Consider the following 16,102-nt stretch of genomic DNA (forward strand, 5'->3'; position numbering starts at 1 on the left):
AAATTTTAAAAAGAGCATTCACCGTTGAATGTTGTGTAAAAGAATGACACACTGGCAAATAACATGAAGACCACACCTCTTAGTTCTTCAGCAAGTCCAGAAGCACAGCCACGTGTCTTCGGAGGCCCTGGGTTCTGGTGTCGGTGCTACTCCAGTCCCTCAAAAGACACCATGGAATCAACAGCCCTTTAATTGCAAATTTCAAGTTGTTTATCTTCTGCGTATTCCATATGGCAACAGTCCCCAACTTACACTTTTTAAAGAATTCTCCCATGGCATTTGTTAAAATATAGATTCCGAAGCCCCCAGCCCAGAGCATCTGAATGGAGTGGAGGGAGAGCCCAGGAATCTGCATTTAACCAGCACTTCGGGTCATTCCAGTGTAGGTGGTCCATGGCCAGTGAGGCCCAATTTGCCTAGCACAGCCCTGGTTTACACCTGTTTACATGCTTTACAGTATAATTATTAACAGTGCTGTTTTCACTGTCAAAACGGTCCTGGCGTGGACAATATATGGCCCCCTCTCTCTGATCCATGGATCGTATTTTGAAAAATATCGTTAAAACTATTTACTGTCAAACAGTTCCTTTATTTTGCCAACAGGATGTTCCCCACTACCGAGAATCCAAACAACCTACAACTCCAGTGGATCATAAGATCTTAAGTATCCTTGTCCACTCCCAGCAACTTACAAAGGTGTGTGGTGCTGCTCGCTTCCTGAATTTCAGAAAGTGAGAAGACAAGGATCAGAGGCGGCAGGGATCAGACTACAGACCAGGGCGCAGGAAAAGACCACGCTGACGCACAGTGAATCACAGCTACCATTTTATTGTTTGATGGCGTTGGTACAGAATTGTCCACGTGCTCCAGGACTAGTGTGGCTATGACACACACCACATATGTCTCTGCAACTCATGGGAACATTACCCGAGCCACGCACTTCTCTGGTTGTGGTTTTCCAACAATCACAACAACAGAACGTTTCTCCACAGAACATGAGGCTGCAAATTACCTCAAACCAAAGTCATCCCTCACTCATGACAGGGTGTACCAGCCGGGCCACAGAACAGCACAGAACATGAGGGGCTGGACTTCACTCTATGAATCACAAGGCAGCTCGTGAACACTGGCCACATGCGTACACTTATCACTGTAACTAAGGTGACAGATGCACAAAGTGAACCAGGTCAGATTTGGACTTACAGGTACAAAAACTGTAATGAACTTTTATTTCATTTAATAGTCTTCTCCTGTCATATCAGCTATGGTTCCCAGTGTAGACACTGCTTTTGTGCGTCAAAGAGTTACGACGAAAAACTGGCTGAGCAAGTAATTTTACATTTAAATGCAGCATTAGATATGTTCACGATGGTATATTTGACCCTGCAATGACTTCTCTTATTTGGTTCAAGTGTTTCTTAAGTATTCACAACTTGGGTTCTAAATCTGGAAAATATTTAAGTTGCAAGCGCTTGTGAACTTTTGTGAGGATGTGAACTTAGAGCAACAGATGGTGTGGTGTGTATATATACCTGAAGCAGCCGTTACAACCTCAAATGACTTTACCACCAAGGAGCCCAGCAGAGATGAGGGTTAGCCAGAACACTCCAGCAGTATGCTCCATTCTGCTAAAACATGGGTCGTGTTGCCCGGGACGGGCTCAAGCGCAAGCCTGGTTTTCAATGCGAGGGCAGCACTGGGTTCTAGCGCAGGGCAGCATAAGAGAGTGATCGCTCTAACAAGGAGCATCATGGAAGCGGAGTAGGGGGCACTGGAACTCGACTCCTCCAACCCTGAAGTCAATTTCAATTTTTTAAATACTCAGCACTTTCTCTTTTCTAGGTCGACCTTGCCTTCGCTGTCTACTCAGAGTCAAGATACATTTAGTTTGGTTTACTCTAAGGAATCATTTGAAGCGTATGCACAATTACTTGGTCAGATTTACATGGTAGCACTAAGAGGAACTTTTAAAAGTGAAAGGCAAGATCCAAGGGACTTTAGGCGATGCTCTCCACAGGAAGAGTTCTAGAGGAACTGAGAAACGATCTTGGCCCACCCCTTCTATTTTCCGTTTTACCCCGGCCACGCCAGCCAGCCAGGCCAACTCTACCTCCTGACCGCGCTCGGCAAGCAAGGCGCTGGGGCCCGCGGTTCAGCCTTAGCCCTCTTCAGTGGCAGGCTGTCTCCAGAGTTTTCAGATCCCCACAGTCACAGGCTTTAGCTGTAATTATTCTAAAGCATTTGTTCTAATTAAACACATCGGAGAGTAACCTCAGCAGTTTTTGAGATAAAGGCATACGCCAGTTCTTCATATAAATAGAGTGCCTTTTAAAATACTCATTGAGGTTTCCCATGGTTTTAACAGTTCAAAGGACAAAAATAAAATGGAATTTAGAAGAAAGGGGGTACCAGGATGTATTACAAACAACAGTATGAAATCTTACACGCATCCTACCTGTTTCCGCAAACTCTTCTGGTGACACTACGTTACCATGGCTAAATGGTGAATGCCTTTGACTTCCAATCAGGTTGAACGTTCATAATTGTCTTTTTAATGTCTGGCATATATGAAGAGCCAAAACAGAGTCAGAATTGAATGTTAGGATTCTTTTTCCTTTCTCTCCAAAAGAATCTCAAGGTAAGAATATCTTAAAACATTAAGTAGTTCTGTCAGTAATATGCACTCCATTCTTAGCTTGCCATTTTTGACCAGACTGGAAGGCAAAGAGGAACTGAAGAGCTGGGAAAACAGCCCCAAGCACCGGAGCTGGATGTTTCTTAATACTTTGCTAACAGTGGGGCAACACACTGCTTACAGTATATATGCTCTTTGACATTTGTTCTATTTTGGCCCATTCGGAAAAGTTATGCACAGAATTCACATTAGCAGGCCACTTTTAGGCTGGCAAAAGTTAGAAGTATTTAATGGAATGTTCTTTTAAATAAAAGTTTATTATCCCCAAAGGATTCAATTCCAATAGTAAACAGAATCCAGGAGAAAACTGGAAAGCCAAGAAGCAAACTTAGCAAACAAAATCAAACTGCAGGGTTTTTCTGTGAACATCTCAGATAAGTATGAGGGACACCTCTGTATACCTACTAAACAAAGGACATTTAAGTGTCACTTACTCTGAAAAGGCCTAAAGCACATAGAATCTGAGTGGTGATAAGGGTGAAGTTCAAGTTTCTTGGGTAATCTCATGTTCCTGAGATGACAATACTTTTGAAACTCTATTTCTAGAAATTTAGACAAGAACTATCAAGTCAGAATATACTGTGATACAGTTTCAGAGATTTGCACGGGGATTCTTATCAAAGGCTATTCCCTGAGACATGCAAGCATAGTGAAAATGTAATTCTGAGTACAAAAAAATATAACATTTAAAATCATTTTGGTTTCTCTACTTCTCCCTTTAAAGAAATTATTAAAATAAAAAGATTTATCTTAATAGTCTAAGCTCTTTATGTTTTACCTTTTTTAAAAAAATTTCTTTTCATTTATTGAAAGGCCAGGCACGGCAGGACGCTTTCACAACCATTCTCTCTCCTCAGACTTCCCTTCAAAAGATCACTTCTTTAAAGGTACAGAAATAAAAATACAGTTCTTACAGCTGAAACAAACTTAGTGGAATACTGAAATCATTAACTGCATTTTAAAGAATGCAGTTCTAATTCTTCCCTTTTGGAAACTGTAACACGAAAAAATTAAGCAAACTTAAAGGAAACCTAAAGTGATCAGAACTTTTAAAGAATGCAATTGCAATTCTGTACTTTTGAAAAATATGAAAAACAAATCCAAAATACCTCTCTATGTAAATTAAAGCTCAAGCCATGGTATTTAAAATTAAAATGATTTACATAATCTACTATACTTTGTTTTTTTAAGTAATTAACCTTCCTGAGGCTGATTTTGTTCTCCTTAGCGTTTGCTTAACTAAAGTACTTAATAAAATTTCTACAGAATATATTACCATCTCCATAGATGAGTATTATTTTGAACTACAATCTGACAAAAATCTAACTACATTTAATTATGCTTGATTAATCCAAATGTCACTGAGAGATTTATAGAACAGAGAAATATTTTGCAGGTTAAGTTCATACTCTCTTCACTGTGAGTTTCCTGGACCCAGTATCACCACCAACCTACTCTGTAGTTCTCTAACATTTCCCAACACCCCACAAAAAATATGTCTTAAGAGTCTAAACTGGGCCACGGGACCCCAGACATCAAGCTCTGGTGCTTCCAACAGCTGAAGTCGCTTGCAGCCAGGAGGTGGGAGGCGCACTGCCCTGTAGAGGTGACAGCGCTGGAGGGAAAAGGGTGCAGAGCCGGGGGTCACCCCGCGGCACGGGGCTTCGGGCTTAAGAAGTGCTGTGAGGACACCCATGTGTGTGATGGGGTGGGCTCTTGCTTACTGCAGAGGGCCACTGTGTCATGACACAAAGAGCAGCCCTTGTCCCGGCCACACGGACGCCACACTGACCCCATCGCCGGGATCAGGGGCAATTCAGGTCCCTGTTGTAGAGCCTGACAAGAAGGCGGAAAAATAGGTTTCTCAAGGCGTCTGTGACCACGATACTGCTGTCATTTTATTTTCTTCATTTTTAGGGGTGACCACGGCTGATGCCAACCCAAGGAATTGAGAGGGAAGCCTTCTCAGGCAACCCCTTCCTCCTCCTCTAAAACCAGTGTGGAAGTGGTACAGAGGGTCACTCCTCTCAACAGGCTGCTATTTTAACTCCAGCAGCAGCATCCCCCTGTTATAACTGTATTTAAATAATGATTTCTGAGGTCCTAAAAAGACACGTGGAAACTGTTGTCATTGCATTTTGGTTATGAGGAAACATCAGTGCACACCATTCAATGAACGTGGACAGTAAAAGCTGGCTCCTCTCACCTGATCAGGGTCCCCCCGGCCCCGGCCCCGTGGGGAGCCGCAACAGGCTCCGGGGCTCCAGCTACCTAGAGGCGCGCTCGGCCCTCGGCAGGGTCCCTGGCAGAGCCACATACAGAACCAGGCACATAAGACGGACTCTCCCAATGCCCAGGAATATATGCAAAAGTGAAAAGAACTCCGGAATCACAAACACTTCCTCATCTAAGGAACACATCTGTCCATGACGAAAACAACACTTACAGGGCTTGGGGCCCCCCAACTAGCCCCATGAATCCCCTTCCTGGCTTTATTTTTCTCCACTGTACTGATCTGCTCCACTTTATTTCTCTCTCCACTGTACCGGAAACGTTCCTCGTTTTGTGTCTCTTGTCGGTTTCCCCTACAAGAACGGGTCGTGAGGCAGGGATTTCTGTTCGCTTGATCCCTGCCACGTGCCCAGCACTTCGCACAGTAGCTAGCACACCACACTCATTATTTAAACGGAGGAATGAACACAACTTTCCTTTCCACGACTCCTCCGTCTACCACTTTCACTTCATTCGTCCCTGACACGTCGGCACACATTCAGTTCTCCATTTCACACCGGGACAGAAACAGGGCAAACACCCTGACTTTCGGGGAAGGCACTGCATGGTGGAGTTTGGTACCTAGAGCAAGGCTGTCACTCATGCTCCTTGATCATTATGCTGGGCTCTGAAGGTGAGGAAAGTCTGCCTGGTGGAATATGCTGGCCGCCGAGGAAAGGACACTTCAGCCCTAACAAACGGCCCCAATAAACCCCCACCCCGTTGTCCACCTGTAAATGCACTTTGGAAACATTAACTCGTGTGCCTCTAGAGTAGGCCCCAGACCTACGCACCACCTCAGCATATTCATGAATAACAAAAATAATCCTGATGAGGACAGCACTCCTCTCTCAGTGAACCAAATTTTTAAATGGGCTGAAATGAAAAGACAGGAAAGAAAACCTGCATCACAATCAAGCTCTCACCAGGGTCAATGCCCTCAGTAAGACAGCTGGACTAGCAACCTGTTAATTGAAAATAGCTTCTACTTCTGTTGATAACTCTGATTATGTGCTAGTTTGAAATACTCTATCATATTTAATTAACTAATTAATAATTGTCGGTGGCTGATAACTTCTTAAGTTCATTACAATGTCCTCTATTTTCAAACCAGAAGGTACTGATACCTCTAATCAATGGAACAGGAACCTGAGTTAAAAGTTATCTTTCCACACAGAACAACAAACAAAAATCCTGTATTGATTAAGTTATTAATGGTTCTTTCCTGCTAGCGACATTGGTCTCTTCTGTTTACTTTCATACAGATTATGATCATGAAGGACATTATCTTCAAAGTCAATGTTTATGCACCTGGACCATGAGGAAAGATGGCAGAATAAACGCATGTTTATATAAGTGCTCCTGCCCTTCAACACACACATCCAAAAACTGAAAAAGAAGCTGTCCATTATGAAACTAATAAAAGCCACCACCCCATACCAAGGACTCCAGGGGGAGTGTCTGACAGATACAATGAAAGCTCAGAGGAGCATTCTCGCATTTGCCAAACAGACCACAGTTGCTGGGCAGTCTGGGAGAGGTTGTCAAAGGAGTGGACCCATTATTTGTTAACCTGGAGAAACAAGGACCAGCGGCAGTCCGGAGAAGCCCAGTGCACGCTGTGCGGGTACATTTTCACAACCAAACCTGGGAGGGGAGGGTGAGAACTCAGGAGAGAAATAGTAACAGAAACACACAAACGCTGACCACATGTACTGCAGCAGAGTGCAAGTACAAAGCCTCCACACTCCTGCTAGGGCGACACCTAGTGGAAGTGGGGAAGCTCAGGCGGATCCTTTTCCCCCAGTGAGACCCGGGCACCCCAGGGCAGAGGATTCAGCAGCACCTACGGAAGGCACTCGGACGACAAAATATCCCAAGGAGCTTCTCTTCACTCCTCATTCCCCTATATCCAGCTAGCCGACAACCTCCACTGTTACAAACCAGCAGTATCTAGCTTTACAGTTTAAGTGCTAAGGTGACCAAACACTTTCCACTTGAGAAAAGAGGAGTCGAGGAAGATTTCTCCACACTCTTCTTGGGCAGCAAGAACTGGTCCCATGCAAAGACAAATAATAAGCAGAAAAACCCATCATGATACTTGTGCAACAATAAAAGAGCAAAACAACCCAGAGAAAAGGAAGGAAAGAAACCTAAGACAACTAAGTACGCTCTAGAAACAGAATGATTTTAGAAACCACAAAAATTGTAGACAACACAGTTCAGCCTTCCAAGAAATGAAACAAGAAGCCAGAGAGGGCAACATAATGAAAGAAAAAAGCTGGCAGAGCTAAGAAAAGAGAGATCAAAAATAAAACTGTAACAGAAGTGAAACTCACACGGCGAGCATCTAGGCCTACTATCAACACTGAGTTAGTGACACAGGAGGATCAGGCCTGAGGGAAAAAATTCACACCATCAAGAAAGACAAGGGGATGAAAATAATCAAAGGAAAGATAATGCGAAGGCCAGCTGACACAGAACCAACACAGGGACAAAGTACTGAAGAAGAGAACAAACTGAGAAGGCGTGGAGTAAGGCACGGATGTCAATGTGTAACGCTCATCATGGACCAGAAAAAGCCAACAGACAACTGTCAGTTCTGACACAGACTTGAACGAAGTCATGAATTTCAAGGATAAACAAGAAGCCCCAAGCACTCAGTCCAAATAAGCAGGTCATCTACAATAGGGTGAAGAACAATCTGTCTGGACTCAGGCCTCTCAGGACCAAAACGCTAGAAGACAATAAAGTGATGCATCCACAGAATCCAGGGAAAAAGGATGTGATCCAAGAATCTGAGAGGCAGCCAAGTTACTATTCATCAGGAAATGCAACAGTGGCGTATTTGTAAATATGCAAGAAAATCCAACCACAGCTGAAACCCAGGCCACCAAAGGCTAAAAGCAAGGACTGAATGTGGAGGCTTTGTACGAAAGGGCTGGCAGTGAACACGGAGCTAAATGAAACATAGAATTAAGTCTAAATAACTCTAGTAATTACCTACAGCTATACCCTCTAAGTTGCCTGTCTTTCTAGGTAAAAGCTGCCAAATCCATTCGATTATCTCCTCTAACTAACTATGCCAAAATGAAAACACACAAAAGAAAACCTCTCCTGAATGCAATTCTCTTGCGCTATAGACACATTTTGGTTTATATCTTACCCTTGAGGGTTAATATACCTAAGAAATTCCTCAAAAGTGATGATGCTGGTTACCTGGTGCACCGCTGAGAGCACAGGCCCAGGAACAAGACGACCCAGCTCCTCACTTGGGTTCTTCCATTCACCTCGGCAAACCCAAGAACTGCTTTCGAACGCATATGAAGAGCAGAGGTCACACTTGCATGGCCCACCTCACGGCACTCTGAGGATCAAACGGGATGCTTTATGTGAAGGTTCTTTGGAATCTATAAGCAAGGCTATAAAATCGTCTCACTTGATTGGATGGAAAGAACCCACTACATTAAAGAGCCAAAATCAGATACTCAGAGACAAAAAAAAAAAAAAAAAAAAAAAAGGAACAGATGGTTCCTGTGGGTCCATCCCTACTTCTTTCCTTTCATTTCTCTACATTTCGAAGTCATTTCTCAACACTATAAACAGGAGATTCGGTATTTCCACAGCTCCTGGCCTGAAATATTTCTACTTTGGAAAGAAAAATACTTTAAGAACGTAGAAAGATGTTGCCCCACCACCCAAGGTAAATGTCAATTTTCATTTCTTGATTCATCTAGTACTTATTAAGCCCCTATGATGTGCCAGGAACTATTCCAAACAGTAGATGTAGTCCCCCAATACTAAAAATCAAGTAAATGAGAGGGAAACACAGAGGAAATGGGCGAACTAATTGAATTTAGCTGAAGAAGGGTCGATGTCTATTTATTTTACAACCTCTATGTAGCAATTTGACCATGTGCTTTGACAACCTGAGCAAACAGCCAGAGGGATGCACCTGGGTTCAGAGAAGCATGTATAGGCGACAAGAGGCAGAAACCAATGTGCGGGCCACTAAGCTGTGAGAACCCGACATGTTCCTGCAACTCTTCTCACGGTTGCTCTGGGAGCAAAGTTCAACTCTTAATGCAGAAAGCAGACAGGAGAGCCAAGACTACTGGGGTCAGATGGAGAGGAGTGAGCCAGAAAGTCCATTAGTAGAAGGACTACCAATGAAGTCATTAAAACACTGTAAGAAACCTTTACTTTTGAAAAAGACCTGTAAAGGGAAAAATGGGATAGAATTTTCCCACCTGTTATTTTCCTTCTTCAACCCTTAAATGCAGCTTGTGGGGAGGGCCTAACAATCTCCTCAACCACATGGTAGAACATTGCCAGAACAAGGCAGGAGGGACCAGCCCTGAATTTGTGGCCTCCTTCCCACTACAGTATTTCATACTTGAAAGTATAAAGGTGTATGTTTAGAAATGGAGGCCCTAGTAAGATAATGATATGCTATCTAACATTGGTAAGAAAGCCAAGGACTTCAAATGGAAAGGGTCATTATTTTCACATCTCTTACACAAGGAAACAATCCTATGGCACAGCCCCATCCCCAAGACACGGACTCCGTCCTCAAGCCTGCAGGCTTCCATATGGACCACCCCGTCCCCCCTCTCTCAGAAGTCCATCTGTCTTTCTCTTCTCTGATGGATTATACGAGTTCTCTGATGGGATCCTTCTAAGGATGGAAGAAGAGATGAGACCTTTCTAAAGATGAAGGGAACGACCACGAGCTCAGGTAACATAATGAAATGAAACAAAATCAGACTCAGAGGAACGAAGAGAGAGGGCCGCCACTGACCCATGTGCAGCTGGTCAGAGCACAACTCATCCCAGGGAGACCCCTCCTACCCTGGGGGCCCCAGCGGAGAAAACGCCACCACCGCCATGGCACTCAAGGAGGGGAATACTTTACAAAGGACAACTTTTCTACCAGTGCACTCAATACTTAACTATTGGATGGAAGCATTTATATGGGCGTCAAGAGAAGGCAGAGTAGATGATATGAAAAACTACAGTGAAGAGAACCACATCCTGTGGAGCAGTATAAATTGGGCCTTTAATCCAGGCTCCTGGAAGGCTTCTGTTGTTGAGGGGTCAACACAACCCTGCTTCTCTTTCCTCACCCCAAGGCCTCTGCCCAGTCCGGCTTTCAGCAAAAAAGTAAAGGAGTATGAAAATCAGATCGACGATTCTAAAACTGGCCCAAAAGTCACAAAAATGAAAATTATTAAAACCAAGGGCATTTTTCAAAATAAACTAGAAAGAGCTTTTCCCTTCAATAGCCGATTTTTACACTAGTAAAGTGCATCACACAGGGACTTCCAATTCCTCAGAAAACTACAAAGGAACAGAATATGATAAGTAGACTGGCAAAATTTCTACGTAGCATAAAATGCCTCTTCCCACTTTTCACAAACTCGACAATGACCGGAAGGTAGTTTTTCACTTAAGATCTTTGAAACCAAGGGGTTAAGTGAAAAATCCCAAGACAACTTTTGGAATGCTTTAATTGACAGAACGGAAGTACACAAATGAATTTTAAAATAAAATCAATGCATCAGAGAGTAAGAGCTAATGTGAAAGTTGCCGCACCTCACTCTGATCAGATGGAAGAAGGCAAAAGTTGAAATCACAGAGTGAGGAAGGACGCATATGAGAGAGGAAGGGCCCCGGGACTGAATTATTCAAGACACACTCTGCTGGTGTCTTCAACTTCCAGATCACCCAGGCCTTAGTCAGTGGTTTGGAAAACCATGGTGTTTGGTCACAGAGAGCAACCGCAGAAACTGGCTGTATGTGGAATGAGGAAGGAGCTTAGACTCCTGGGGAGAATGTAGACACTCGACTCTATGACAAGGAGGAGGGAGGTATGAGGGCACCAGAGCACTAACGAGGCTCTGTGCTCTTTTACGACAGGCGCCAACCAAACCACAGCAATGTACTAGGAAAAACTGCTCGGGTTACTACTTTAGTCAAGATCTGGAGCAGCTATAGGAAGGTTTTTGTGGAAAAGGTCCAGCTCATATAGAGAAATTACACATTCAAGCGCTGGAGTACTATGGTGCCTTGCTCAGAGTTGGTGGAGGAAAGGAGTTCTCTCTGGTTGACTTGCAGAAGACAATCTTTCTTCTCAGAGAGGACATGAGCATTCAGTTCTCTAGAAAGTTCTATTAGTCTTGATCTTGTCCCTACAAAGAAAATAACAGGGATATCCATAGTGAGTTTGAGTACAGCCTTCTCTATTTAACCAAGATGTACTCAGAGCATTTAGTTACAGTGATAATTCAAAAAGCTTTGACTTATCTCAGAATTATTCTCTATGGTTACTACAGAAAGAGAATTACTGGGACGCCTGGGTGGCTTGGTCGGTTGAGCGTCTGCCTTCAGCTCAGGTCATGATCCCAGGATCCTGGGATCGAGTCCCGCATCGGGCTCCCTGCTCAGCGGGGAGCCTGCTTCTCCCTCTGCCTGTTCTGCCTGCCCCTTCCCCTTTTTGTGCGCGTGGTCTCTCTCTCTGACAAATAAATAAATAAAATCTTTAAAAACAGTTCTTTACTCTCAGTTAAAAACCTAATCAGAAATGAGGAATGAGTGCTAATGGGTACAGGGTTTCTTTCTGAGATGTTACAAATGTTCTCAAATTAGACAGTAGTGAGGGTCGCACACTCTGTGAATACACTAAAACTGTACACTTTAAGGGGGTGAATTTTATGGGGTATGTGAATTATATCTCAATAAAACTGTTATTAAAAATCCAAGTAGGTTGTGATGAGCACCGAGTGATATGTGGAAGTGCTGAATAACTATATTGTATTGTTGAAACTAATATTACACAGCACGTTAACTAAATGGAATTAAAATAAAAACTTATAGGGGTGCCTGGGTGGCTCAGATTGTTAAGCAACTGCCTTCGGCTTGGGTCATGATCCCGGAGTCCTGGGATCGAGTCCCACATCGGGCTCCCTGCTCAGCAGGGAGTCTGCTTCTCCCTCTGGCCCTCTTCCTTCTCATGCTCTCTATCTCTCATTCTCTCTCTCTCAAATAAATAAATAAAATCTTAAAAAAAATAAAAACTTATAAAGCCAAAAAAAAGGAAAAAAAAATCTGATTAGAAAATACATTTTTACAGCATTTCTCATTCACCTAGTGAATTTACCATAGCTACACTAAATACTTTCCCAAGATCACCATCAATTATCCTATTTGTATAATTTAACAATTTTAATCATCAGGCTAACCATTTTCCAATTTTAAACATTGCTTTCTGCTAAAACTTGTTTACCTAATAATATATTAGAAATCAAGACTCATAATTAGTATACAACCTGCTAAACTATTTAAAATGGCATTTAAAACAAGATTCCATTAAAGCCATCTTTTTACAGTCCAAATGGACCATATTATTTATAAAGACTGCTTCTGTACTACCCAAATAACTCCCTCCAGCAGAGCAATAGCTTGCATTAATCGGTCACAGTGATGCCCAACATGTCACCTGACACAGAGACTGAAAATGTAATCAAGGGAAATGGATCCAATTGTTTCAAGCTGATTTAGCTTAATCTTGGCCAGGGATGGTATGTGTATGTCTGTATGCACAGCCATGTGTACGTTTGCACTCACGTGCACAAACCAAACTCCTCTGTGGAGATGAATGACTGGTCCAGCAATACTGTACAGAGGTCCATCACAATGCTTCCATAGAGGAAAATATCAATAGAGATACCCTTTATATCATTCATCAGAAAAGACCAACACTACTATAATGGGGCAAAATCACAAAGCTATGTCAACTATATTTGCATACAAATACCTTTCTTTCGCATTATGTTAAGAATCAAGGTTTTCAGGATAAGAAGAAATATGCACAATTAAATTACATTTGGGTGAAATATTGCAATGTTAAAATCAAATTGAAAATATCGATATGAACTTATGATTTAAAAATATGTATTGTATGGTTCTGTCCAGAAAAGGGGACTAGACAAGGTATAATATACACCCCCAACTTCCAGATAAGGGTTTCTAATACCTGTTAGAGGCAAATAGGACTCCTTGAGGGAAATGGCTGATTCTAGGATGGAGGCAGGGAAGGTGTAAGATGAGACCGAGATACCATCTTGGGCCAGAAAAAGCTTTCAAAGATCAGTAGGGTTTAAGCAAAGGAATGCCGAGGATCTGACTCGAAATAGTTACCGAGGATCTGACTCAAAATAATTACCAATGGCCAAAGGTGTGCCAATTTAATCATCAAAAAGATAGCTGCTACATGCAATAACATGGATGAACCTCACAGAAATCGAGACACAAAAAGATACTACATGTTCCTTTTAAGTTTAAGAAGTGACAGAGTCAGTTATAAGAATGGGTGAGAGAGTCAGAATAATGGCTACATGGTGGGAATGCTAAAGGGGGAAGAGTCTGATCAGAAAGGGGAGGCTTTCCAGGTGCTAGAAATATAAATGCAAAAATGTGTCAGGCTATAAACTTAAGACTTGTGCACTTTATATATATATGTGTGTGTGTGTGTGTGTGTGTGTGTGTGTGTGTGTGTGTGTGTGTGTGTGTGTGTGTGTGTGTTAAGTTCTAATTGAAACATACTGAAGGAAAGTCTATACTATCCATAATAATGCTCGAAAAAGAGAAAGCCAAAACTCATTTGTTACCGTTGAAGGTGGATTTTACCTCAACTTCTAACCTTGAAAATTGGTAATTAAAGGGAAAGATTTAAATTCTTATCCTGCCTTGTCAGGAGACACTGTACTTCAAAAGGTACCCAAATGGGGGTGCCTGGGTGGCTCAGTCAGGTAAGCATCTGACTCTTGATTTTGGCTCAGGTGATGATCTCAGAGTCCTGGGGTTGAGCCCTATGTCAGGCTCCCCACTCAGCGCGGCACCTGCTTGGGATTCTCTCTCCCTCTGCCCCTCCCCCATGCTCATGCGTGTGCATGCACACGCTCTCTCTCTAAGAAGAAAAAATAATTGGAAACCGAAGATTGAATTGTTGCCCTTATTACCATAAAGTAGTGAAATCTGTTGTTCTGTGATTAGTTTGATTTTTTCTGTTTTCATTTATTTATTGTGGTAAACTATACATAACTTTTGCTATCTGGTAAGATGGTAAGAAATGGCTGTTTTTAAGTGCACAATTCAGTGGCGTTAAGTACATTCACAGTGTTGTGCAACCATCACCACCATCCACCTCCAGAACCTTGTCATCTTCCCAACGGAAACTCTATACCCATTAAACACTAACTCCTCATTCCCCCTGCCCTTGGCAACCATTCTACCTTCTGTCTCTATGAGTTTGACTTTGCTCGATACCTCACTTAAGTGGACTCATAAAGTCCGTGTCCTTTTCCGTTGTATGGATAAACCACATCTTGTTTATCTTGACTGATAATTTTAACTTCTTTATTTTTTTTCAGATTCAACCCACGCACAGACTTTCTCTAAACACTCTCCTGTCGATCTCTATAGGTGATGATAAATTGCAAAGCTTACTTTTAAAATCAAATCTATGGCAGGATAAACCTTGCTCACTGTTGTTAATACCTCCACAGTATAAGGACTCCTAGAACATCAGCACCTCTGGTGGAAGGGCTACTCTGGCTACCTGGTTCTTGCTGTCCTTCCTGTCTGGAGTGAAAAAGCTGCTCCAACCTTTCTTTAGAGATCACTTTGCTCTTCCAGTGGTGGGGGGGGGGGAAACCACAAAGAAGATTTGGCTAAAGGTATCATCTGGCTGGTACATTCTAGAGAAAAATCAGATACTTTATAATAGAAAGCAAAGTGGGAAATTACTGTTTCGCCTTGTATTTTGAGGCATCCCTAGGTTCTCTGCTGGGATTGCTCCAGTCATCAGCTTCGGGTGTGGTCTTGTAATGACGCCACGCAGACTTATTAAAAACCGGAAGTCTCTCAAATGATTCACTTGAAAGTGCCTAAGAGACAAACAAAAATATACACCAAAGAACCACAGTGTCATTTTTCTCACATGAAATACTAACCCAAATTTTACTATTTAAAACATTAGAAACCTTAACGCATATTTTTGGAATTATATTAAAGTTAAATTTTCATAGTTAACTTAGACTGGCCAGGATGAAATTAAAGCTCTTTTAAAGGAACAAAAACATTCACTCATTTAAAACCAGTACTAAAGTACATAAAGTAAGCAGAAGAAAAAGCATTTTACTTCAGTTAATACTGCTTTGAGATACTCAATCATCTTGACTATATGGTCTTAGGCCAAGCACTATCACTGTCACTGGCCAATTGCTCTCCCAGAGGGCCCATACAGAAATAAAGTTTCGGGGGCGCCTGGGTGGCTCAGTTGGTTAAGCAACTGCCTTCAGCTCAGGTCATGATCCTGGAGTCCCGGGATCGAGTCCCACATCGGGCTCCCTGCTCGGCGGGAAGTCTGCCTCTCCCTCTCACCCTCTTCCCTCTCGTGCTATCTCTCATTCTCTCTCTCTCAAATAAATAAATAAAATCTTTAAAAAAAAAAAAGAAATAAAGTTTCGTACATAGTAAGTTTATAAACATAAGCCCATAAGGTGATATCAAATATCACATCATTTTGATGCACTGGCATCTAAGATAAACACTCCAAATAACTGGTTAAGTAATGGTATAACACATGACATACAACACATAACACACTACACGGCTCTTAAAAAGAATGACCAGCTCTGTATGAATGGATATAGCGAGATCTCCAAGCTATATGGGAAAGCTAAAAAAAAAAAAAAAGAAAGAAAAGCAAAATGCTGAAATAATCATTGTGCGGGAAAAAATTATCTCCCCCCATATGTTCATCAATACAGAATCAACTCCAGGAGGCTCCATGAGAACCTGGTACCATGGTAACCTCTGGGAAAGAGAAGTGGGTGCCTTAGAGACAGTGGTGGGAAAGACTTAAGTTTTCCCTTTTGTAGCTTCTCAATTTTGTACTACGTGCCTGTATTACCTATTCAAGAAATCCTCCAAATATTCCAGACTTTAGAAATAAATAAAAGTCTGATGCCACCAATGCATGAGAAAACCTGTTACAGGAGCTTTGTTATTAAGTCAGCCTATTTATATCACCGTACTATGATTACTGAATTCTTGGAACTCTGGGAAAGCCAG

At 42.3% G+C, this 16,102-nt stretch overlaps 1 protein-coding gene across 14 annotated transcripts in view; it reads right to left on the reverse strand.

Moving 5' to 3' along the window:
• The window catches only part of PDK3 (pyruvate dehydrogenase kinase 3), a 114,373-nt gene that overhangs the window by 43,125 nt on the left and 55,146 nt on the right, over positions 1-16,102 (reverse strand). For 13 of the 14 annotated variants that reach the window (XR_003612191.2, XR_015769480.1, XR_015769476.1 and 10 more), the window contains exon 11: positions 14,774-14,913. Coding sequence is in view for 1 of the 14 variants with exons in the window: in XM_028122566.2 (XP_027978367.1) it covers positions 11,127-11,157; positions 14,774-14,913 (171 nt within the window). In the remaining 13 variants the exon portion in view is untranslated. Of the gene's footprint in view, positions 1-808; positions 11,158-14,773; positions 14,914-16,102 lie in introns of those variants that run through there. The other variant, XM_028122566.2, reaches the window with a different exon arrangement.

The sequence above is a fragment of the Eumetopias jubatus genome, unplaced genomic scaffold (genome assembly GCF_037043125.1).
Source record: "Eumetopias jubatus isolate StellerSeaLion01/CBP00866 unplaced genomic scaffold, mEumJub1_p1.0 scaffold_11, whole genome shotgun sequence".
Lineage (NCBI taxonomy): Eukaryota > Metazoa > Chordata > Mammalia > Carnivora > Otariidae > Eumetopias > Eumetopias jubatus.